This window comes from Thunnus maccoyii, chromosome 23 (genome assembly GCF_910596095.1).
Source record: "Thunnus maccoyii chromosome 23, fThuMac1.1, whole genome shotgun sequence".
Lineage (NCBI taxonomy): Eukaryota > Metazoa > Chordata > Actinopteri > Scombriformes > Scombridae > Thunnus > Thunnus maccoyii.
Genome location: NC_056555.1, coordinates 11,369,025 through 11,392,346, shown reverse-complemented (window position 1 = coordinate 11,392,346; position 23,322 = coordinate 11,369,025). Strand labels below are relative to the sequence as shown.

Below are 23,322 nucleotides of genomic sequence, written 5' to 3'. Positions count from 1 at the left end.
TTTTTTTCTCCAGCAATTTCAAATCCCACTTAGAGCAGCCAAATAAAATAGGTTGATTGTGTAACACATTTCTGCCAGATCAGGGACAATTTTAGGCAAACGTGGGCACACATATATTGAGAAGATTGTAAACGAGAAGGGGAACTATAGCAGTTGCTAGGGAACACCATAAGACCAGACAATCCAATTCTGCTTCGTTTTTTTCCTGAGGGGGAGGAGGAGGAGGAGGAGAAGGAGAAGAGTCAGACAGCTCCTGCCACAACAAGCAACTAATAGTGCAGTGGTATGAACTATATATATATTCCCCACTCCTTCATGTAAATACAGCCTGGCAAACTTCACTTTACCTCAGCCTTTTCACACCAAGGGATATTTCCAGGATTAACATCACCAGGGAGTGTTAATCTCACTTTCACCCCATTTGTCTGTCTTGGCTGTGCTTGTCAAAGACACTCACAATGCCTGACAGGAGACTTAAATAATATTTAGGTCTGGATTATCACAGAAACAATTACAACTTTATATTCAAAGCTTTCAGATCTGCAGGGGTATGTGGATGAAGTTTTAAATGTCACCTCAAAGTTGAGACCTGCAAAATCCATTTCCAGCTGTGTAACTCAAGACAATAAATTAAAAAGAGAATTTTGCAACTTTTTTTTTTTAGTTCATTGGACTCAAAACGAGGCAATTCAGACTAAATAGTGCTTGACCTGACCCACTCTGTCTGCCAAGGTGTTTGGGCATAAGTGTTGACTGAATTATTATGAAGGTTATGCAGCAGTGTTCTGCACCCCAGTTGAATTTATCCAATTAGTTGATTGACAGAAAATTTATCAACAACTATTCTGATGACCAAATAATCTTTTTTAAGCATTTTTTTTTAAGTATAAAGACCAAATATTCAGTGGTTGTATCTTCTCAATGTGAAGCTTTTCTGCAACACACATGACACAGAAAAACTTCTCACATTCTCACTGAATATCTTTGGGTATTTTCTCTAATTACAACCCTGATTTGTTAAATGGGTGGACTGACCCTAGATAGTATAGTCCAATATGCATCAAGTCAACCTGTGCTCACACAAACTGAAATTTAAATCTTCCCAACACTTTTATGCAACCAAACTACAGCGTGTAAATTATCCTGCCAGTCCCCTAGTAACAGTAAAATGACATGCCTATGTGCCTGTTGCTCTTTTGAACGCATTTCCAATTTCATTGCCAGGTTTAAACTTAGATATATTGGTAAGATCTATCATGACAGCATCAGATTTGACCCACTGAAAAGAGCAGAGACTCTACCAGAGCAAGGCCAAGTATAAGCAACACAGCCATAAATCAGGCCTTGTCAGTTACGCACCTTCTCATCTTTTGGCCCTGCTACATTACACACAATACAAGGTGGAGCTATTTAAAAAAAAAAGAGAAAAAATAGCCCATCAATCTATTAGTCAGGCAAGTTGCAAGTTTGACAGTTTAAAACCAGCAGTGAGGCATCAGTCAAGTGAAATACTTTTCATATAGTTCTATGTCATTCTGACATCTGTCATTGTCGGGGAGGTTTCTAGGTATGCCACCGTGCGGCGCATTGTTTACGTTGATTGGGGTAAAGACAGTGTGACTGGGAGGAATGAATGCTATGGAATTTCAGTGGATCTTCAATGGGATCAAAACAATAAGGCAGAAAATCAATGTGAGCGATTGGGAAAAAAAGCAATTCATCATCGGGAGACACTTTGCATTCCTGTGTGACGACTCTATCACTGGACTCTGTGTTTTACACGTGTTTGTGTGTCAAGTATGTGGCAAACAGAATGTAAAAGCAGATAAACATGATTAAAATCAAATAACATCACAAATATTCCAGTAGAATTTCTTACTCAATATTTTTATACAAGCAAAATGTTTAAGAAATTGCACAAAGGTTAGAGGTCAAGGTTTTGAAAACCAAGTTTTATTATTTCATGACATTTTTTTTTTCTCTTTGCATGCCACCAAGAAATAATGAAGGGAGGATTCAGGGCAATTGGGATTGTTGTTCTCATAATGTAAAAAATGTCAAATTTATTAACAACAACAATAGCCAGAGATGAGGAATGTAGGCTTGATCAATGTTAAAGGCAAAGGGTTCAGTCAGACTAATGTGCCACAATTCATTTCTCTAAGCACAACGTAATCGAACATGCGCTGTACCGTGAGGATAATCACATTCTGATTCGTTATCAGAAGAATCAGAACAGATGTCAGTGTTGCTGTATCTGAACGGTGAAATTAAGAATCAGCAATATTTCTTTTATCTTAGATTCTAGCAAGAGCACTCAAAGAATTCATAATTACTTCAAATATTATTTACACTGACTTTTTTTTTCTAACAGAGTTGGTTAAGAATTATATTCTACAAAGTGCATGAGGTCTTTTTTTCTATACAGTGTTAGGAATAGGCAGTCATGTTTAAGTTTTCTGTGCAATCATGTATTAGTTACATCTTAATGTATTCAAGTTACTGAAAATGAGATGAAATTTTAACATCTTATTTACAGTCTTTTTTTCTTTACAAAAATCCACAATAATCATATTAGTATTAAGTCTTCATAATATCGTCGTGTGTCAGTGCCACAACTACCATCTTTGTGCACTTTAAAACCAAATCAGCCACACTTATAGTCTAAAATTTTATATTCATACATATATGAACACGTGTACATATGTATCTCTTCAGTCTGCTTAGTTAAGTGATTTCATCACTGTGTCAAAACCTGCAGAATTCTTTTCATAGTGTGTATCACTCCGTCTCCATTAGACGCATCCTCCTGTCCCACAAAGCAATAATTACATTAAATCTGTAATTTAATTTCACACTATTACTTTTCGAATTGTCTTCTTTTGATGAATAATCATAGTTAAAGATTTCTCAAACAGTCTTTAGTGTTAGTTAGATGATCAAACCATCCAAATTACCTCTTTAGATGCTTAAAAAAAAGGTTTTCCAACGTTTACTCAAGGAATTCTTGAGAGTTTTTATACTCCAGGTCTTCTTACCTTGGTCACGCTGTTGTCAGGCTAACAATTACAGCTTGGAGACAAAGGGGAGACCCTCATACATGTCAGCCTTGAGTTTGGCCCACTCGGCCAGTTTCTGGATGGTGCTCTTCTCTTGGCCCAGTACGCTCGCTGCCTTCCTCAGCTTGGCCTCGTTGCGTTCCAGGTAGCGTTCCCCCTCTCCCTTGAGGAAGTTCAGCTTCTCCACGCGGCTCTCGTTCAATGGGATGTCCTCGCTCATGTAGGGGTTGAAGCGGAAGTAGGTGTCAGGGGGCAGGAGGGCATCCAGCATGGTGTGCACCTCTGAAACAGGGATGGGGGAGCTTTTAGATATCAGAGCCTGATGCTAGATACAGCCAATTTTTTATTCTATCTTAAAGTTTTCAATTCAAGAGACTGCACTGAACAAGAAAAAATTCCCGCCTTTCCATTAACACCTCTAATCTGTGGTTTTTAAATATATATTAATATATTTTGGGGGGTCATACCCTCGGTATCTGTGGCACTGCTGATGACATTGGTGAGCTTGGCCTTGAGGCTCGTGTAGGTAGTGTTGTTCTTGCCCGCTGTCTCGTACCGTCCGGTGCCCAGAGACAACACACATTGCAGTGGGGTGTTGGGCCACAGACACTTACACTCATGGATGGCCAATGCTGTGGGGTTGTTTATCAGAAGTCCTCCATCCTAAAGGAGAGAAGAGAAACAGTAGGGGAAATGATAAACGGAAGGAGAACAAACCTCAACTGTTAAGAAACAAGGCTACACTATTGGCATTAAATAAACTAGACTTTGAAGAATACATTCCTCCACCCATTGGCAGCAACTAGGTCAGAGCTTGATCAAATTTAAATTGTCGGCATGTCTTGTTTTAATATATTTCTTGTGACAGCCTGTAGGGGACAAAAGAGGTGAAGTGGACAAGCTGTCCCAGAGCTACACAGCTTTAGGCCAGATGAAAAGAAGCTCCTGAGCCAGAGATGCACTGCGCTGGAACCCATCCCTGTTTACTAAGAAGTAAACAAGTAAGAAAAGCTGTGTTTTTAGCAGCTTCCTGCAGCTAGACTAGGTCATTTTTTGGTAAATTGCTCTGAAATCTAACAATATAAAGAGTCTAACTTCTGCAGCTATGAATTTAGCTTGGCTGCTAAAGCAGATTTCAGTATTCTAATCTTGAATGACTCCATTTAGAAGCTTATTACAAATGATTTGCTTCCTCTTTCATTAGGCTTGTACTCTCATTTTTCACTGAATTATAACAGGATTTATGAAAGAGTTGCTGACAGTAGTGAGAGAAAAGAGGACAATCAGGCTAAATGGATGTCTGGACCAGTTTAGTGCTTCTGCTCTTTCTCAGTCTTTCCCCAAACCCAATTCTGGACCTTATCCAACCACTGAAGTGCTTTTGGCTTGGATAAATAGAGATGGAGAGTGTGGCTCACAAGAGGTCCGACCCTCTCTGGCAGATCAGGGGTAAGGGTCATTTTCACTTCTCTATAGAGGGTGGGCAGTAGAAAAATAGCCAAAAAGCTTAAATCCTCTCCTTCATCTGGGATTAAGGAAACAATATGTCAACAACAACCAAAAACACACCCAATAAATATGGGTGCATCAGAGTACCTTAATAGAACAGAAAAGTACCAGATTTACTTTGTTACATTACTTTTGATAATCTTTTTTTATGTTTTTTGCTAAAACCAGGACTAGTTATAATATCCGTATAGGTAGCTGCCCAATATTTCACTCTAGGAGACATCTATAACGGGTTTATCTGGTGATAGATACATATCTGTCTTTGGGTTACTGATGCTCTATGTCGCAACATATAAAAAATGATGTTAAAGACACTGTTTCATGCTATGGTGTAATAACAATTGCTATAATAAATACCTGTGGTTCAGTGAGAAATAGGTCTGCTCTACCTTTTACGCAGTGTCTGTGAATGCATCTCTTTCCAGTGTATGTGTGTGTGTATATATGTATTTTTTGATCCCCTGCAATGGCAGAATTCTCCTGAGAAATACCGCTGCTAGTGCTGAAAACTAGAGTAGGAGTGAGACCGGTGGGTGGCAACTGTAACTCAAACTGACGATGAAAACGCTATGCAGCTCCAAGAGGAATGTGGAGAACAACACGCACTCTACTCATTCACTCTTCATCTTTCCATCCCCGATGTCACCCCAACGTCCGTGGGAAACAACTCAAAACAGACACTTTCTGCAGAGATGTGAGCGGGAACAGAATTGCGCAAACACACAAAATCATATTATACATGGAAAAAAAAGTTAAAACAGCACCCTCAATAGAAGTAGAAGTCATATCCAAAAAAATACAAATTCACATCCCATTCTGATCTACAGTAGAGGTCCTCAGCATCATCTTGTTAGTTAGTTTACTAATCAAAAGGATAATAGTCCTCTTATCACATCTGAGAAGAAAAACTAGCAAACATCACATAGCTATGAGAGCCAGAGGTTGCACTCATTAGTTGCTTTGCTAAATTAGTAGCTGTAAAAGCTTCTCAATTTGTAGGCATCTGTTTTCATCTTTAATGCCTAAGAGAATCAAGGCTCAGATCAGTAAATATGCCGACTGGGATCAGGGATTAGAATCTGTTATCAACCAAAACAAAAGGCTGTCTACCAGGGCTCTGGCATTAGGAAATGGCAGGGGAGAGAAATACTTGCTAGAAGGGGGGACATGGCTAATTTTGCTTAAGTAGGTTATCAAAATTAAGCTAAGCCTTGAGCATAATTGCTGCCAATAAAAACCATCTAAAGATATCTGGCCTAATAATCAAACTTCATAAAAACAACTCTGTTAAATAGCCACCAAAAGGTGCCCCGTGATATGGACCTGATCATGGTGGTAAAAAGTAAAATGTATGAATGCTCCTGACATTGTAGTCATTTCTCAGATGCTTTTATCCATCAGTGCACCTTTGTCATAAACATAATCTACCATTCTTGAACCTAATATTTCTAATATTTTATTCTCTCCTCCTATGCTTTCCCCTCTTAAGAGAAAAAGGGCTAACATCCATTACCTAATGCACTATATCATTAGTCAGCATGAAAATGCAAAGGGGAGGTGTGAAGCTGCAGAGCATGCCACTTAGAATTAAAATTTAGGTTATTTCAACAACATCAACTAGAGTGGTACTAACACTGTTATGTATTTTTCCATTTTTGGACCACCTGAAGGACACATTTAGAGAGTGGTTGTTTGACAGACAGGGGCCATATCTGATACTCTCTTTCATGGGGAATTTAGAAGCTCTTCCCATTTTCCTCCAGGAAGGCAGGCCAAGTCGTGAAAGGACAAGGCCTATGATGTTTAAGGGCACAGACCGGGTCCAAGGATTCTCTACCGCCATCTCATTCTGTTCACTTTCTCTCTATCCCTCAGATGCTTGACAGTCGGGAGGGAGGATGAACCAATTAGAGGACTGCCTTCAAAGTTTCGGGTTAGAAACAAATCTACACATGCACCCTTATATGTATATACACACACACACACACACACACACACACACACACACACACAGTCCACAGTCTGTGTCATTTTGTTCTTAAACCAAATTTGATGTAGTTTGCATTATGTGTTAATATTTCCCTTTTTTTAATCAAAGCTTCAATATTTAAATTCAAATAACTACATCAAACTGAAGTGGTCTAAATTTAGTAAAGACATCTCCCAGTTCTCTCAATCCCATGTCACACCTGATGGAGGTCTTTTCCCAGGACAAATTCCTGGAAGTAGCCCGGGGCGGCAGATGAGGCCCTGATAGCCTCCCACATTTTGTGTTTGCAGTCTCCAAGGTAGTGGGATCTCACTCCTGGCATGAGTCTGTAGTTCCTAAACACATAGGCCTTCAGAGGCAAACCCCTGTTCACAATTGTGCTCACTGCTGCCACCTGGTGGACAAAAAAGAGTATATTAAAAAAGCCAAGTATTCTTAATGTTTACAGCCCTTTGGCAAAGTAATGTTTTTGTGACAGACAAAGGACAAAAATAAATGTGATAAAAAACTATATAAACTATATATAGGCATACTCAAATCAACAAATTAAGTACTTATCCAAGCAGTGTAGAACTGAATAAACTATCTAACTTACTTTAGGGCAGTGTGGGTCCCTGGCACTTTCAATCATACATCCCTCACCCATGCGTTCCCTAAAGAAAATACAAAAAAAGAATTGAGACAGGATAGATCAGAATACCCTCTTTTAGCATTTACTACTAGAACAAAGGTATCATTAAATATTAGCAAACAATAAAGCCAGGAAGAAATCAAGGAGGAAAAAAAGGAATTGGTGAAGAAAAGGATTGGAAATGAAGCCTTGCAGACTAACTTGAGAATGTTTTCCCAGATTTCACTGTCATAGAAAGCATGGCTCCAGCCCATCTTGACGGTTCCAACGATAACATTTTGCTTGAAGACATCCGAGCCCAACTTCCTGTACATCTCCTCGCACTCTTCTAGGGGGATCTGAAAAATCCCCAGCATGAAGGCCAGGATAGCACCTAAAGCACAGGAACAAGCATGATAAGCCGGTGAACACAGGGCAAAGGAGGACACATTTGCCAGTGGGGTCAGTGAGGGTCAGGATTATGGAGGACTGAAAGGAAAACAAACTACAAACAGTGGTCCCAATATACCTGTGCTGACTCCACAGATATAGTCGAAGAGCTGGTGGATCCGTTTTCCAGTCATGTTCTGCAGTTTATGGAGAGTCTGCAGGGCCAGCAGTCCTCTGAAACCAGTCACATACTTAATAAAAGTAGACTAACAAAAATGCAGCTTATTTTAATAAGACATCTTAACATGTAGAGAAGATCTCATCGGTTTGGGCTGCAATGCTAGTTATTAATATGTTATGAATTTTTTAAATATAAAAATGTCACAGACAATTCAAAGTTGATTTATTTTTGAATAATTATACCTTGTCCCTCCTCCGTCTATGGCCAGAACCCGAATTCCCCTTCCTTTGACTGGCTCTGTGTAGCCAACCACGGCCAGTGCTTCTCTCACAGCAGCCTGCAGAGGAAGGTCTCTGGCCTGGCGCAAACGCAACAAACAAGGCAGCACGCTCTCCTAGAGATCCGGGAGAGAGTCAGGGAGACCAGCTAAAACAATTCATAATCATACAGATACACACTCAATAAAATACAGACTACTGATATGCACTTGAAAAATATTTTTCCCTGGGGCACTCCACAGAACCTCCTGATATGGGACATACAATCAGGTCTCTCACTAGTCTCTCTCTCTCATAGGGACCTATGCAACTCATTCAACACTGACAACAGGGTATGTTAAAAAAAAAAAATCTCAGATACTGACAGATTTTCTCAAATCAAAATCTACAAATCTTAATTGTTTATATTTTTGTTCACGATTTCAGTTTATCTGATAAATCTAAAATGCTATAAAAAGAATAAAGAGATTGACTTTTTCAAAAGCACATTTTTAGGTGTACACTTTGGGATTAGCTGAGCTTGAGCAATACTTTTCTCTTACAGTAGACAGAGAGAAGCAAAACTGCTTGTAACATTATACTTTAAGCATTAGTATCTCAACTTACACACAAAAATCCTTTGATAAAACAAAAAATTAAAATAGGATATTTGGTCTACATCATGCAGCCAGAAACACACACACTAACCTTGACAGCCACAACTCTTGTCTCGGGGAACTCCAAGAGATGATAGCTGAGTTCCTCCACTCGGCTGGTGAGGAGCTTGACGTCAGTGACCCTCTGCAGGCCTTTCACCAGGGCTCTGGTCCTGTTGTCTACACTCACCCTGGCGATTATCTGCATGACAAATACAGATAACGTTTGGTGCATGTACAAAATAATGCAAATCTGAACAATTATATTCTGTCATTTTTCTACCTGAAGATGATGGTATTCCAAAACTTCTGAAGGCCTGCAAATTTTTCACAGCCTTGGTTACAAGGAACCTTGTTTCTAATGTAATGCATGTCCTCTTGCTCAATCACAGTCCAAACAATCTCTGCCTAACCTGTTTGCCCCTTTCTTATAGTTTAACAATCATACGGTCACTTAATTTCTGTTATTTCTCATATTTAACAGAGGTCTACTTTTTCATTCAATGTTCATTAGAGCCATAATGAGCATCCTACCTTCTCTCTTTGAGCCAGCAGTTGTTGCTTTGCCTTTTCCGCTTTATCCGCTTTGTCCACTTCACTATCCGTCTTCTCTCCTGCCTTTTCCACAGTGGGCTCTTCCACAGCAGCTGCTGAGGACTTTTCCTTTTCTGGTGCGATGCTTTTGGAATCACTTCTGAATTTGGGGACCAGAGGAGCGATGTAGTTGCCAACAAATGCCTGAACGCTGGGCCGAGGGTAGGATAGATAGTGGGTGAAGCCTTTTTTAGGGGAAGTAGTAGGCACAGGGACAGATGGAGCAGCATTTTCTGTTGCAGGGGTATCAGAAGAGGGCATTTCTTCCAGGGGAGTGAGCTTTTCTGATGGAGGAGGAGAAGGAGGGGGAGGAGAGGGAGAGGTAGTGGGTGCTTCAATACTCTTAGCCTCTGCCACTGGGGACAGAATAGGAATGTGGTCCCCAGTTTTCCGAGGGGCAGTGCTGAGGATGGCCTCAGAAACAGGATCGTCCGCTCCTCTTTGCTGCTGTGGCCTGTTGTCGCCTTCTTCCCCGTGGGTGCTTGTACCAAAGTAACTGTTGATGTGCTGCGCCAAACTTTTGTAAGTCTCATCCATATTGGTTGAAAGACCTGCCGGGTGAAACAGCTGCATAGTTTGTTTCGCCACAGTCGAGGAAGAGATCGGTGCAGACACATTAGCCGCTGAAGCTAAACCGGATGTGGACTTCTTGGTGGCAACAAAAGGTTTTTCTTGCTGCATGTCCTCCTTTTCCTCTGCTGTGTTCTTCTCACCTTCTTCTTCTTCTTTCATGGTGGTTTCAGGTGGCGGGGAAGTAGCTGTGCCGTTTGAGGTTAACGTCTCAGCTTTGACCAGAACTTTCTCCACATGGGTGCTGTCGACTGCGGCACTGCCAGGCTTGAGGCGGGAGAACTTGGAGATGAGGTCCGTGCTGCCTACTGCCTTGGTGACACTGTCGAGTGTGGTCCTGATCCGCGACATGCGTCTGCTGGCTCACAGGGAACAGCAGCGAAGAACTTTTAAATTAATCAAGCAAATGGATGACGCTTAATGTCTGTGTAAAATAATGCAGCATTCTGGCAGGCGACCTGCCACCAGCTACATCAGCTTTAGTAGAAATTCCATTTTGGAGTGAAATGGAGAGTGTTGGATTTTTTTCTGCTTGTTTCACTGTTTTCTGAAATAAAAAAGAAAAAAGAACATAAATAAATCATCTGCAGGGAGAGTCAGCACAAATACAACAGTTTTTCATGGGACTTAAAGTCACTCAAAATATGTTTTTCTTCTTGTTCCTACAATTGGATGTTTGACCATGTATGTTCAGTGGAGCCCGACCGGTAAATCGGTCAGCCGACATTATCAGCTGATATTGGCCTATCACAGATATATTGGTATCGGTGTATATATATTGTCCAATATGCTCCAATATGTATTTTTTAATTTTTTAAAGTTGAATAGACAACATTTTATGTATATTTGATCCTTTTTCTTAATTCAAGTTTAATATATACATGTTTTTTTGTTCTGTATTTTTTATTTATAATTATTTATTATTATTAAATTCCCAGTGAAGTTTACTGTTTCAGTGCACTGATTTTATGCAATGAAGTTTATTGTTAAACTGTAAAATATCATGCCTTAATTACATATCTTTGTCACAAGTGTTTTATAAGCACATTTGCAAAAAATGTGTGTTTACATGTATATTCTGTGTATATAAGATTATCGGCAGATATATCGGTATCGGATATCAGCATCGGCCCAAAAAGTCCAGTATCGGTTGGGCTCTAATGTTCAGACTTCAACACTGGAGGGCTTTTTTCACATTCATCTGCTGAAATTGGGAAGTTTCTCTGTGCTCACTGAAAATAAATGATTTCAAGGGGTCGGCCTACAAGCAGGATTTGTGACATCACAACTAGTTTGAAAGCCAATTCTGGTCCGTTGTGCAACTTATACCAGTGTGATGTGGTAACTCAAAGCCTCCTGTGCACATACACAGAGAATGGACTTTACAGTGAAGCAGGAGACATCTTGTGTCCAGCAGTTAAAAAAAGAAATATGTTTGCATATTCATAGATTCTGGGATTTTTAATGAGGGAGAAGGAGTAGATGCCATTTTAAGGATTTTAACGAGGAAATTATACATTTTTTATGGGAAACCCATATGAGACATACATTATTGTTCCAAGTAGAGTATTTTATATATAGTAAAGACATGTCTGCATGGGATCTTTCACATGTAACACTGCAAGTGAAAAGTAGGCCTACAGGAGGCACCCTCTGACACCCTCCCCATCCAGGTAGCCATGGAAACTGTTCAAGCAACAAAAACAGGTGCTGACGCCAGCTTTCACAAAATAACAACTTAAATCCTACACTCCCCCAGTTGTTGCGTTTGCCGATCGATCACTTCGACAAGATGGAAGAGCAGCGACCTTCAGCTAATCTGAATTTAACAACGGAGTCAGCTCAACTTGTAAAAACTCTGCTGGACAGACACCGCCACGCTGACGATCATGTGAATAATATGAATTGGGTCACAAGCAAAGACTTTACAGTCGACGTGGGGAAAAAGCAGATTGCGGAGTATATTCAAAGTTGGGAGCTGCAATCCTGCTGGCTTTATAGTCTGGACCCCCTCTACACGACCGAGGAGGAGCATCATACTCTCTACCACTACCGGGCCCGCTTTAGCACCCCGACCCCACGGGCACCGATCCAGGGCACGGCTAGCGTCTATTTCGTTGTGGACATATCCAAAGTCAGACCCCGGAGTCTGCCCGTAGAGGTGCACTTCATAGTGGAGTCAAACAGGCTCGTACACACAGCGGGGAAGAGCAAGTTCAGAGAGAAGTGGCTGGCGGATGTTATTGAGAGCAAGACTCTGCTCCGAAGAGCAGTGGACCTCTGAATCACACTGTTGAACCACTCAGCGGGAGATTTCTGAACTTAATGTCCCTCCTCCACTCAAAAGTGTGTTTTCTTCTTGTTCCTACAGTTGGATGTTTGAGCTTCTCTGTGCAGAATGATGTATGTTCAGAGTTTGACACTAGAAAGCTGTTTTCACATTCATCTGCTGAAAGTGGATGTGTCTCTGTGCTCATTGAGAAATCCAGTTTTAAAAGGTGGACCAACGAGCAGGATTTATGACACAATTTACTTCTTCACAAATAGTTTGGCAGCCAATCCCGATTCAGTGTTCAACTTACACAAGTGGGATGTGGAAACTTGAAGCCTCAAGTGCAGAAACTGAGAATGGACATTACAGGACATTACAGTGAAGTAGGAGACAGAGTGTGTCCATCATACATTGTATATTCATAGATTCTGGATTTTTTTTATGAGGGAGAAGGAGCAGATGTAATTTTGAGGATTTTAACAAGATAGTTACTTATAGATAGATACTTTTTTCGTAGAAAAACACATCAGACACAAACGATTCAAAGTAGAGTGTGGAGGGGGATCTTTAGGTTATATATAACCTGGAGAGGTTAAATGTTAAATACCACAGAATGGCTTGTTTTCGTTGCCTTGTTTGCGAATGACCGACAAAACCCCACTCAGAAATTAAATAACTCGACGTTAACGCTAGAAGAAAACTCCATATGCTCACCGTTTCTATCAGTCTTTCATCTCTGGGTGTAATTTGTCTGTTTTGTTGGACTTCGCACTGGCTGTAACGTTAACAGTTCGCTTACGGCTTAAACCGCTTAACTCATTTAACCGTATTCAAGACAACGGAGCTGTTTCGGTTAGATAATGTGCTTATTTAAATGAATAAACACCACTTGACCGTGCTTGTTTGCGAGCTAGCAGACGGCTGACAAAAGCACCACTGAAAAGCGTAACAACCCCATTTGTAGCTGCTAGCCTAGCGTTAGCTAATGAATGGAGAGCACACAGTCAGTTCGTCCAATTTTAAACAAATTCAACATTTAAATTGTCATCCTCTTACCTTACAAAACACAGACTGTTCAATATGTCTATGAAGGATTTCATTCAATGCGGTGCTGGCAAAATACATCCAGCTATTGGTGTTGGTTGGAAAAACTAAACAGGAAGAAGAGAGGAAGTGACGTAGCTAGTGCCATGGATTCTTGGGTAGTGTAGTACAATGTTTTATTTATACCACTAGATGTCGACACAACATCTTTGGAATAAGAACACAATATTTTTAATGGCAAAAAAGAGCAATTACAATTGTAAGACATATACAGATACATATATCAAGTATCCACAGCACAGCATGCACAGTGTAAATAATTTGAAACATTTTAACACAACGACATTGAGGTCACTGTGATCATCTTAGTGTACTTTCTGTGTGGTTTGAGTCCACTATTTCAGCACCACGGAGAGCAACATTTATTGCAGCTGCAATGGAATTAGAGTTTTGTTCAAAATGTGTGAATTATAATAGTATAAATCACAATCATGTTAGCGATGAATTGTCCTGGTTAACATTTGTGTCTCAAACAGAGAAAAGCAGTATCTGTCTGTGTAATTATGTATTTAAGCTTCACAACATCTCAGACAGGCAATCAATGATTCAAAACAGTCAGTCAAACCAAAAAGATCATATTGAAAATGCTAGTTAATATAAAATATATTGGAATCCATGCAATACACAATTAACTGTATATTTGTTGATGACATTTTGTCTGGCTTTCTCTCCCTCTTTCTCAATTAACATGCACACACACACTTGTCTGTCACTCCTTATTAGTTGTAAAGTCATTTGGCGTGTCACAGCATTTATACAATGAGCCATTTCACACAAGTGTTGAAAACAGTTGCTCTTCTTGCAGTCAAAATGAAATTGAATAAACTACAGTGGGCACATGACTTGGCACATGTACATTGATGGATTTTGTATGTGAGTAGCAGGACTTTGTAGTCACACCTGAAGCAGACAGGGAGCCAGTGCAATGAAAACAGAATTGATGTCACATGTCCGTGTTTTTGCATTCACGTCAGGATCCTGGCAGCACTGTTCTGAATATAGTGGAGCTTCTACATGCTCCTGCCAGGGATCCATGTGAAGAGCGCATTGCAGTAGTCCAGTCCTGAGGAGATAAAGGCATGGACAAGTTTCTCTGCATTTGTCAGGGTTTGAGAGAGTTATGAATTATCCCTGACCTCTTTCACATAAAGAGAAAAGAAAAAAAAAACTATATGTGTGGAGCAATTACCTCTTTTGAATTGTGGTGGCTTTTACTCATAAATGTCTGGAAAGGTTTGAACATTTCTATCACAGTAGGGTAGTAATTATTGCTAATGGTATACGTAGACAGTAGGATAGTCACATTCAGTTCAGAGTGCAGCTGAAAGAAAACAATGTTTAATCAAACTCTACAAAAGAAAAAACAGTGCAAGAAATTACTGCTGCCATTGTAGCACACTATTATAATTATTATATAGTATATATAATATTAATAGAAAATCATACGGTCTACATTGCTTTATAAGACCCCAAAATACACAGTAACCAGCAGCTCTGTCAGGTAACATATGAACTTCACCTAAAGGACAAATAGCTTCTGGTCAATTACCACAGGCAACAGAAAAAAAGAGGACATGATGGAGGCTTCATGCATGACAACCTTAAAACACTATCATCCACTTTTGCTTCATGCCCACGCCACCTTGAATGTACACCATTGTACACCCTGACATATAGAAAGTATATATTATCTTCAATTTGTCATGGGTGAAGTAATGGCAACATTCTTATTTTATCACTGCTCCAACATGGTGATTGTAGCCAACTGCACATGTCTCTACCATCACTCCTTACATGCAGTACTCTGTGACAAGCCTCCCCATTAAGCCACGCTGTTCTGCACAAGTGATTATCTTTTGCGAGGAGTATGTGGCGGTGCTATTTCATGATACAACTTCAGCTGGTTCCTTGATAACCTTCATCTTGTCTATTCAGCTCTCAGGTTTGGTTTTGCTCAGTTTGATAAATCTCTCTTTAAGAAGTTTTCTACTGGACACACCAGGAATTTGCGTCCAAATGGATACAAGCAGCAACAGCTCTGGAAAGGCAACAGGCGAGGATGGAGAGGTGTACGAACATTTTGCGCTCATCAGAGCTGGAATTTTGGGTTTGGTTTTTGTGCTCGCAACATGTGGTAATGTTTTCTTCTTGGGAACACTTTGGAAGAAGCGCAAAAGAAACTCAAAGACCCAGCTTTTCCTCTTGCACCTGTGCTTGGCTGATCTGGTGGTCGCGTTTTTCCAAGTCCTGCCGCAGTTTTCCATTGAAATTACGCACAGGTTCAGAGGCACTGACTTCCTGTGCCGATTCGTAAAATACTTGCAGGTGGTTGGGATGTTTGCCTCCACGTACATGATAGTGGCTATGACCATAGACAGGTATCATGCTGTGTGTAAGCCGATGGTTTCCTTTTTGAAGGGCTCATTTCGGAGATATCGCTCCATAGGCGCAGCGTGGCTGATTTCTCTCGCCTTCAGCTCTCCTCAGCTCTTCATCTTCTCTCTCCGGGAGGTGGAGGAGAATCAGTACGACTGCTGGGCGACATTTATTGAACCGTGGGGAAGCCGGATATACATCAGTTGGATCACTCTGTCAGTGTTTGCCCTGCCAGCCGTTATTGTGCTCCATTGCCAAATAAAAATATGTACAACAATCTACTTCAACATGAAGAGAAAAGCGCTGCAAGCAGGGCGCGCAGGCACGAAAGGGGTGTCCAACGTGATGCTGAAGACTGTGAAAATGACATTTGTTATTATAATGGCATACACTATTTGTTGGAGTCCATTTTTTGTTGTGCAGTTGTGGTCTGCATGGAGCCCAAGCAGCGCGCCTACTAAAGGTTGGTCTATCTGGGAGAAAAGGCATGTCCACTGATATCCAGGAAGTCCCCTAACATCCTTTGGGGACCAAAGAACCCTTTCATCATATTTAATGTCACTGTTGTGAATGTCTGTATCTACATTTTAATAATGAACAAGATATTTTGTATTTTATATGTCAGCCTCAGTGATTCTGGACCTTATACGCATAAAATCTAAATTTGTGCACCCACCTTTCCTTTATCTATGTATCTATGTACAGTATGTCCTATGCATGTATTTGTGTGTGTGTCTCGGTCATTCACTGTCCCTCGGGTTGTGGCATGTTGACACAAATTGGGCAGCAAGATATGCCCTGTCTCCTACTAGGAGTATTTTTAATTTTGAGAGTCATTAAGCTCTTTGAAATCTGAGATTTAAAAGTTGAACCTGTCAAAGTAAATGTTCCTCTCTCTCTCCCTCTCTTAGGTCCAGTGTTTGCCATCATCATGTTGCTGGCCAGTCTCAACAGTTGTACCAACCCTTGGATATATCTTTACTATAGCTGACAAAATGGCAGAACTGCATGAGCCAAAACTGTTACATTCCATCTGATGTCTGTGGATATGCCACTTAAGAAAGAAGCCAGGCCCCGAGGACCACCAGATGGGTCATCTGGATATCAACGTCTGATGTTTAAAAAAAAAACAAACAAAAAAAAAAAACCAACAATCAAAGCAGATCCACTATGTTTCCTGTGCTTAAGTCTATAGGTGTTGTAATGTTCTAGCAAATTGTTTGTGACAGTGAAACAAGCTGAGACATAATACATATTAAAATATACCAGAATAACTGTCATTTTAACAGGCATAACAATGCTCATACACAGTGCAGTACGGTCTTCACATATAGTGCCAGAGCATGAAAAGATGAAAGTCATTTAAAATCAACTAAGACATAAAACATCATTTTTATTGTATTATACACATGACCATACATCATCCATCTGACTTTTAGTGCTTTCATCTGTAATTATGATGTGAACTCTTTGCATCACTTCCTTCTGCTTGCATGACTTTGCCTTTTTGTATGATCACTAATAAACACTGGAATGTTTCTGTTGCACAGATGTAATGCAACCTGCTCATCATTGCTCTGCCTCAACAGAATAAGCAAGAAAGTTTTCATTTTTATAAAGGCTTTTAAAAATTGACTTATCAATAAGGCCATTAGGTTTCTCATGTTATCCTCATTGATATGCATTATTCTTATTTGTTTTTTTTATTATCAATATTTTAGCCCTTTTATTCATTGACCTTCAGTTTTCCATTCCCTTGGTTATAAATAATTCCGTACCTTTGTTAATATTGCAATAATTGCAATAATAAACAACATTATTACTGTACTGTACTTTGAGATCAAAATGTGCACTTATCCCTGGAGGATTTGGTCCTTGCCAAGAGATCTCAGTGCACTAATGCACTGCAGTGACATTTTGTTTTCGCTCAGAGACACCGGGGCAACAGGATTACAACAATTTCGTTTCATTACTAATTTCAAGAATCCATTCTCTTAATCCTCGCTACAACAGCAGAACACAGAGATGAATTGTGTCATCTTGTAGCCTTTTCATGTAATGCAACACCCCCGAGTCATATGAAATTGCACTTTGCGAATCCTTTCATTTGTGCCTTCAATCAATTTGTAATTAAGTCACAAACCAGTTTATCCTCTCCCCTGCCTCTCTCTCTCTCTCACACACACACATACATACACACATACACAGCAGGTGTGAAAATCCAAAGTGTATCAAATTAAAGATCATTGTGTTTGCCCTTGCAAGCAAAAACTCCATCATGCCAACATGAATATAGACCAGCTTTTTAGCTTGAGTAAATTCTTCATGTACTGTAATTGATGTCATGCTCTGCTCAATTTAAAGCAAGTGTGTTTTCGTGTTTTCTCTTTTGCTAATTTGGATGTATGCAGTCGTTTTCGAGATGTGGAAACGTACAGTACATAGAATTCCTATTTACAGCGCAGGTGAGGGCTGAAAATAGAATGTTCCAACATTATCATCCTATCACATAAAGTCTGTGACCAGGCCTGCAACAGTGCAGAGACAGCCTATGGTGCATTTTATTCCGGAAAGCTGCTTCAAATAGGATTAAGTATCTCACTTGGCCAAAATACTATGATGACTAATTCAGGGCCCAGGGGTGGGGAAGACTGAGATAAATCGTACTGCTGGTTCATGTTCATGTCATTGTGGGGTTTAAAACAATCATCGGCTACACAGTGGACACAAACACAACGGAGAAGCACATGCTTTAAGACAGATGATTACAGTATACATTGTTCCTCTTTAAATTCACTGATTTTGATGTAAAGCAGAATATTTTAGATTTGCAGGAGGCTGCATAGAATGACGGTTGGTAATAAGGCACAGCACAGCAATAAATAGAGCCTCTGCTTCCATGAACATCTCTCTAGCGTATTAACTAGTGTATTGCATGTATCACACTATGTCACACTATGTGTATTGGCACAGCAAACAGTAGCCGTTGAATTAAGTTTAGGAGGAAATCATTTTTCCAGATGAAAATGTAATGTTTCAGACATAATCTCCACTATTCCTTAACAAATCACCATTTAGACTCAATATGAGAATAAGATACTTTGCAAATATTAAGAAAAACAGAACATATGAAAACCAACTATATAAAATCATGAGTATTAACACCAACTGTAATGAAGGCAACTGTTTAACACACAACCAGAAACGTGACGATAAAATTCAACAAGCTGATGGCATTGCATAACAAAAACAGAAATAGAGACATTCAGTTTTTCAAGTTCAATACGTTATTGATGACATCTGAGATCTGACCATGTAAAAACTGTAGACACCTGACAGAAAAACCTTGGATATGTATAAGTAATGCATAGCAACAAACCACTGAAAACCAGAGCTTTAAAAAGTCATTTAAAACGCTTCATATAAAGATGGTCATACAGTGCCACCACATGGACATAAGCAGACATACAATTGTAAAATGGAATTATGAGAGCAATGGGTGAGTACCAATAGAGCTGTATAATCAGACACAATTTCTGCTGCTGTACTTTATGTATGGAATGTATTAGAACATGTGACACATATTAGCAAAAGTGACTCAAGTGTAACAATTAAAATAAATGCACATTCACAAGCTAATTTCAGAGTCTGTAGCTGTCAATTACTTGCAAAATTAGAGCAAAACAGATGATATGTAATCTTCTAAAACTTTCTGCTTCTCCTTAAAAACAGCACTATCCCTCTTCAGGAGGGCTATCTCAGTCTCCAGAGTGCGGATTTTAGCCACAGTGCTCTCTTCCCTGCGATCCAGTTCCAAGATCTTTGCATGTAAACCCAAGATTTTACTCCAAAGCTGATCTTTGTCCGTGTCAGGTCTGCAGTACGAGTGCTCGTAAACCGAAACGTGCTCTCCCTCACTGGGTCCTCTGTCCCCTAAAAAGCAGCCTGCAGGTTCATCCTTGACAATTTCCACAGGAATAAAGCTAAAAGCCTGGCCCAGTGCTGCTTGGAGGGCAGCTGCATCCACATTTGCCTCGCCATTGGAGAAAGAGCCCAGTGACTCACAGCACAACACAGTCACAGTCGAGTCAGCCTGCTCTTCAGAATGGAGCTCATTGCACGGGGACAGTGAGAGGCAGTGCTCTGTTGGCATCCCACCGTCACCTGGTATGTCACAAGCAGCAGTATGTATCTCTGAGAGATTTGAATGACAGAAGTTGCCGGTGTCTGAGATCAGAGGCAGCTCAAATACACCTACATGAATTGGATCTGTCATCTCTGTGTGTTCCGCGACAACATGATTCATTGTACTTGACTGGATCTTTTTGCATGTTCTGCTCAATATGAGCGGCCTCTTACTGAGAGGGGAGTCAGATCCAGTGGGCTCAATGTCAAATGTCCTGGATTTGGCTTTGGGGCTTCTTTTAATGGCGGTTACTTTCTCACCATCCTGAAATAAAAGAAAAGGACATGGGTTTAGTCAAGAAAATCTGAATTTCACATGCAATAGAATGAAAAATGAAGTAAAGGCTTGCTGCACGCCCAAAACTCAGCTCTCGATCGCCTTCAAACTGCAAGTGAAAGAGTGCTCTTCCACATTACCCTCTTTCACTTGCAGAAAATGTTTACATAAATACCAGGGAGCTTTTATTTGGTCCAGATCTTGAGTTTTTGGTGTGTCTACGGACAGATAACATACATCTTCAACAGAAGGAAAAATGGTAGGGATGGCTGTGTTCTTCAGGTAGCGGATGCCCCATCGGATGTCAAAGCAGTCCTCTGTGAAGTGCTCGCTGCACAGATACTGATGTCGACTCGGGGTCCACTCCTCCCTCTTCATGTTGTCCACCCATTTCTGAAGCCTGGGCTTGTCTTGCAAGGGAAACCTTAAGGGATGACAGAAAAGTTAACTCTTTGTCAGTCCAGCTGAGTAGCATTATGATTTGTATGTTGCATCCTTCCTAACATTATCACTATTCTGCACAGCCTCCCCAGCATCTCCTTTCCTTTACCCTACATCACATAAACACCAAAAACATAGTGTACATCCTAGTTACCTGCTAATATTGTTTCTAACATGACAAACACTACTGTTAACCTCCCACAGCTACTATAACTTGTATTATCTTCGACTAAAGATGCAAAGCTATCAGCAAAGCAGCACTTGAAGCTGAATAAACAAACATTTCAACTCATATTGCAGAAAGAACAGAAGACATACGGATAGAAGCTAATTCTCTTGTTATCTTGTCTAGACGCAGTCCCCCCGCGGTTCCTGCATACTTTCACTGCGCAGTACCGCGGCATATCTGCAGATACACCACATGAAAACGTTTAGAAAAAAAACATTTGTGGCTATTTTTTTTTTTTAAAACAGAAAGCACACACGAATTGCCACCTCCGGGTTGTAGGCTCTCGTAGCGGAGATGACGTTATCGTGGTTAAGTTAATTGTCAAGATATTTCACGTACCATCTGTGATTACAACGTTTGCTCAGCCACGCCGAAGCGAGGAGTTATTCTACGTGAGCGTACATGCCTCTTTTGAGCATTTATCAAATATTTTGCGCAAAATCAATTCAGAATAATACACGCATATGCTGAATCATGTCACAGAGTGGGATGTAAACATGTAAAGGTCTTACAGCTTCATCGAAAGGAGAGCAAAGCGAAGACTGGAGTAAGCGTAGGTATGTATCTTGTTTCGAATGGATTCTTTTCGGACTATTCTCATCCTCCACGTGCGCTATGTTTCCGCCAATCACAGCGATCTGAGTCACTGTGTTACGATGTTGGACCAATAGCGTTGCGAGTCGTGGTGTTACAGCTCAGGAATGCAGCTAGTCAACAATTGTTAGCTTTCGTTTCGCATCAGCTGGAGCTGTCGGCGGCTGATAGAGGTATCCCCAGGCTGTTTGTCACCCAGTCTCCAGGTAATGCCTTGTTTCCATTACGCTTTATTTGTCGTGGGTAGTTAACCTGCATGTTTGAACAAAAAACAGAGCATAATTAACAAGCTTTACGTAGGCAGAGCTGATTAAGTTTCTCACTTGTTCAACTAAAACGGTGAGTTGTCATTTTCTTGAGCCTCTAAAGGCTCTCTGTTGAAACTAGCTAACAAAGTAATGTAAGTTAACGTCATACAACCTGTACTCCGTTATAAAGCTGTTTATGTAACGTAATAATTAGTACACAGGTCATGAATTTTTCGTGATGTGTGAAGCGTCATTAACGGAGCTGTCAAACTGCTCTTCACAGCCGCAAAAAAGGTGCTAAAACCAGCAGTATGGCCACGGCGCAGTCTGTGTTGCTGCTAGCAGTGCATGTTCTGCTGATCTCAGAGTTCATCCTGGCCAAGAGAGACTACTACGACATACTGGGGGTGCCCAAAGATGCCTCTGAGCGCCAGATCAAGAAGGCCTTTCATAAACTGGCCTTGAAGTACCATCCTGACCGAAACAAGGGCCCAGACGCCGAAGCCAAGTTCAGAGAAATAGCAGAGGGTAAGTGTGTCATTATGTCACTCTGTAATGCAGTGGAACTGCTTCAGTCTATTTACATACCCAGCTGTCTTTTTTACACCAGGTGTTTTCTGTGTTTGCCAGTCAGAACTTTCTGAAGAAGGAAATTTAGGATTTTGGGTGAAGCAATGCAAAAATAATACCCTTACACTAGCATAAAGTTGTAGAATAGGTATAAATAAACTGAAGATGTAAGCGACTGTTCTATTTTTGTCATTCCAGTTCAGCCTTCCTGGTTAGTTTATGCTCTTTACATGATTTCAATGATTTTTTTTATCAACTGTTTGTGCCTGAAAGACATTTGTACAAATAATTATTGCCACAATCTTTCACTTGTGAGTTATATGGAAACAAGACAGCTCCAGTAGGACAGAAATTCAAATAGTCTTTTCTTTTTATTTTTTACAATTGATAGATAACAAATCTATCATTACACTGCCTTAGATTAAACAAGGTTTACTAAGGTATAGAAGTATTTAACACAGTGAAGAAGTGTGCAGTGTAGTCAAATGACTGATCATTTCCCTGTTATCTCGTCTACACATCAGCTACAATGACTGATGTAACGTGTTTTTGTCTTTGCCAGCATATGAGACGCTATCAGATGATAAGAGGAGGCGAGAGTATGACCAGCTTGGCCATGGCCCGTCACCAGGGGAGGGCCATAGAGGAGGAGGGGGAGGAGGCAGTTTCAACTACAACAACTTCAACCAGCACTTCCAGTCCTTCAACTTTGATGACCTTTTCAAAGACTATGACTCTTTTGGTCAGAGACACCAACACCACTTCCACTCCCACAATCAAGCCCACCAAAAGAGACACTCTGACAGCCACTTCCAGGCTCACCGGGAGGCCATGAACAGACAGAGGAGACAGTTTCAGCAGGGTGGAGCCTTTGGTGGAGGACTGTTTGATGACGTGTTTGAGGACTTGGAGAAGATGTTCTCCTTCAATTCCCACAGTTCCAGGACTGACAGCAGATTCCAGAGCTCGGGGAAGCAGCACTGCAGGACAGTGACCCAGCGTAGGGGCAACATGGTGACCACCTTCACCGACTGCTCCTGAGACAAGCAGAGCGTGGAAAAAAATGGCTCTCCTCAAAGGGCAGCCACTTGGGACACTGCTGTGTTAAGGTCTTTTAGTCGAGGTTTTGGAATTGAATGCTAATTTATCACTCGGTGGAATAAGAACATGGTTTTGTGTGGTTTTTGTAATTTGCCGTATGTAATTTCCT

The 23,322-nt window shown here is 40.6% G+C and overlaps 5 protein-coding genes across 6 annotated transcripts; 3 read left to right on the top strand and 2 right to left on the bottom strand.

Moving 5' to 3' along the window:
- Nucleotides 1–1,866: 1,866 nt before the first annotated feature.
- pnpla8 (patatin-like phospholipase domain containing 8) lies at nt 1,867–14,209 on the bottom strand. The gene is made up of 10 exons (XM_042403532.1): nt 13,145–14,209; nt 9,187–10,363; nt 8,705–8,854; nt 7,982–8,133; nt 7,698–7,792; nt 7,391–7,562; nt 7,154–7,211; nt 6,758–6,952; nt 3,527–3,722; nt 1,867–3,341 (listed from the first exon to the last, which is right to left on the bottom strand). The coding sequence occupies exons 2-10, from the start codon at nt 10,165–10,167 to the stop codon at nt 3,067–3,069; spliced, it is 2,274 nt and encodes a 757-aa protein (XP_042259466.1). The 5' UTR covers nt 10,168–10,363; nt 13,145–14,209; the 3' UTR covers nt 1,867–3,066.
- Nucleotides 11,484–12,218, top strand: akap14 (A-kinase anchoring protein 14). Its single transcript, XM_042403540.1, has one exon. It carries the CDS (start codon nt 11,609–11,611, stop codon nt 12,098–12,100), a length of 492 nt encoding a protein of 163 aa, XP_042259474.1. The 5' UTR covers nt 11,484–11,608; the 3' UTR covers nt 12,101–12,218.
- Nucleotides 14,210–14,869: 660 nt separating the features above from the next.
- On the top strand, nt 14,870–16,661 carry avpr2l (arginine vasopressin receptor 2, like). Its single transcript, XM_042403533.1, has 2 exons — nt 14,870–16,031; nt 16,480–16,661. The coding sequence occupies exons 1-2, from the start codon at nt 14,987–14,989 to the stop codon at nt 16,557–16,559; spliced, it is 1,125 nt and encodes a 374-aa protein (XP_042259467.1). The 5' UTR covers nt 14,870–14,986; the 3' UTR covers nt 16,560–16,661.
- Nucleotides 16,662–18,712: 2,051 nt separating this feature from the next.
- LOC121890905 (THAP domain-containing protein 5-like) lies at nt 18,713–21,310 on the bottom strand. 2 transcript variants are annotated; one of them, XM_042403534.1, is made up of 3 exons: nt 21,213–21,310; nt 20,268–20,454; nt 18,713–20,018 (listed from the first exon to the last, which is right to left on the bottom strand). In XM_042403534.1, the coding sequence occupies exons 1-3, from the start codon at nt 21,299–21,301 to the stop codon at nt 19,242–19,244; spliced, it is 1,053 nt and encodes a 350-aa protein (XP_042259468.1). In that variant the 5' UTR covers nt 21,302–21,310; the 3' UTR covers nt 18,713–19,241. The 2 variants fall into 2 exon arrangements, with proteins under 2 accessions (XP_042259468.1, XP_042259470.1); XM_042403536.1 differs by lacking the exon at nt 21,213–21,310 and adding an exon at nt 20,790–21,008.
- A 97-nt stretch (nt 21,311–21,407) lies between these two features.
- Nucleotides 21,408–23,270, top strand: LOC121890907 (dnaJ homolog subfamily B member 9-like). The gene is made up of 3 exons (XM_042403539.1): nt 21,408–21,500; nt 21,826–22,070; nt 22,675–23,270. Exons 2-3 carry the CDS (start codon nt 21,854–21,856, stop codon nt 23,151–23,153), a joined length of 696 nt encoding a protein of 231 aa, XP_042259473.1. The 5' UTR covers nt 21,408–21,500; nt 21,826–21,853; the 3' UTR covers nt 23,154–23,270.
- The last annotated feature ends 52 nt before the right edge of the window (nt 23,271–23,322 follow it).